The sequence below is a fragment of the Dipodomys ordii genome, unplaced genomic scaffold (genome assembly GCF_000151885.1).
Source record: "Dipodomys ordii isolate 6190 unplaced genomic scaffold, Dord_2.0 Scaffold14, whole genome shotgun sequence".
NCBI lineage: Eukaryota > Metazoa > Chordata > Mammalia > Rodentia > Heteromyidae > Dipodomys > Dipodomys ordii.
Window position 1 is genome coordinate 16,441,135 of NW_012267230.1, and position 1,631 is coordinate 16,442,765.

Sequence of the window (1,631 nt, forward strand, 5' to 3'; positions counted from 1 at the left end):
GGGCGCATCGGGACAGCCCCGCAGCCCCGCAGCCAGTCAGTCTTGTCAGAGAGAGTGGAGAGGGGAGTGGGGAATCCTCAGGCCCCGGAGACCCCTGTCCTGTCCCCAGGCCCCTCTCCTGTCCCCCCAGACCCCTGTCCTGTCCCCCCGACCCCTGTCCTGTCCCCCCGACCCCTGTCCTGTCCCCAGGCCCCTCTCCTGTCCCTCCAGACCCCTGTCCTGTCCCCCCGACCCCTGTCCTGTCCCCAGGCCCCTCTCCTGTCCCCCCAGACCCCTGTCCTGTCCCCAGGCCCCTCTCCTGTCCCCCCAGACCCCTGTCCTGTCCCCTCAGACCCCTGTCCTGTCCCCAGGCCCCTCTCCTGTCCCCCCAGACCCCTGTCCTGTCCCCCCAGACCCCGTACTTCTGGACGAGCACCCTGTGGCCGGCTGCAGAGCTGGACTACGGTAAGTGTGAGGACCGGTGACGGGGCAGCCCGGGGCAGGGGCAGAGCTGTCCCTGCACTGTCCCTGTCCTTCCAGCCATCTACCTGGCCAAGAAGAACATCCAGAAACAGGGAGCCTTAGCTGACTATGAGAAGGTAGGTCCCACCCGAGGGGCGCAGCCTTACCGTCTGCCCCAGAACAAACAGCCCAGGCCTCGATAACGCACACGTGTGCTGGAACCCATCCCACCACCATCGGGGGCCTTAGGTCTGAGAGCCCCGGCTTCCCGGAGCCTGTTGAGCTCTGTTCCGGGCAGAGATGACTCGCACACAGGGCAGGTGCGGGGCCTTGTCCCCGAGCTGGACACGCGGGGCAGGGGACACCCACCGGAGTGCTTGCTGCCCCCAGGTGCAGTATGACCAGCTGCACAAGAAGCTCAACCACACGTGGGACCTGGTGCTGATGCAGGCTCGAGAGCAGCTGCGGTGAGTCCGGCCGGCCCAGGCCCGGCGGCGGCCAGTGCGGCCAGCGGCGTCCCGCCGGGCCCTGGTGTCCCCACGCCGCGGGCAGCCGGCCCGGTCCCCCGGCCCGGCCCCGGCGCTCCTCACCGCAGCCTTCCTCCAGGGCAGCTAAGCGGCGCAGGAAGGGGGACAGGCTGGTCATCGCCTGCCAGGAGCAGACGTACTGGCTGGTGAACAGACCCCCGGTGAGCCCGGCCGGGACCGGGGAGGAGCCCCAGGGAGGGAAGCTGACAGTGCTCTGAATTGAGAACCCGGAGGCGCTCTGGGGTCCGCACCGGCCGCGAGCTGCCTGCGGGCCCCGGTGGGGAGAGGGCTGGTCTGACGTCTGGGACACCGAGGGTCGAGGCCAGAGGGGGAGCGGGCGTGAGGGGCTCAGGCCCGGCCGGGCTGCCCTGCGCGCCACGCGCAGCGGAGGCTGCGGGGCGTCGGGCGGGTCCGCGGGCCGAGCGCTCAGCTCCGGTTTCCTCCCAGCCCGGGGCCCGCCATGTTCTGGAGCAGGGTCCGGAAAGGGGCGCCCGCCCGGCCAGCCACCTGCAGACGGTAATCCTGGCTCCCAGCCACCGCAGCCACCCTCGGCCCCGCCCGCGGCGGCCCGCTGAACACCCACGCTTCTGCCCCTCCGTGACACCTGCGGCGAGCGCCCGCATGCAGCCCTGCCCACTGCCAGTCCCTCCCTCAGCCCCGCCC

General features: G+C 71.4%; 1 protein-coding gene across 1 annotated transcript in view; it reads left to right on the forward strand.

The window, feature by feature from the left end:
- Window positions 1-1,631, forward strand: part of Rgs11 (regulator of G-protein signaling 11) — a 7,649-nt gene that overhangs the window by 598 nt on the left and 5,420 nt on the right. The window contains exons 3-7 of the mRNA XM_013011299.1: window positions 393-444; window positions 520-578; window positions 832-908; window positions 1,048-1,129; window positions 1,416-1,484. Coding sequence (XP_012866753.1) covers window positions 393-444; window positions 520-578; window positions 832-908; window positions 1,048-1,129; window positions 1,416-1,484 — 339 coding nt within the window. The remainder of the gene's footprint in view (window positions 1-392; window positions 445-519; window positions 579-831; window positions 909-1,047; window positions 1,130-1,415; window positions 1,485-1,631) is intronic.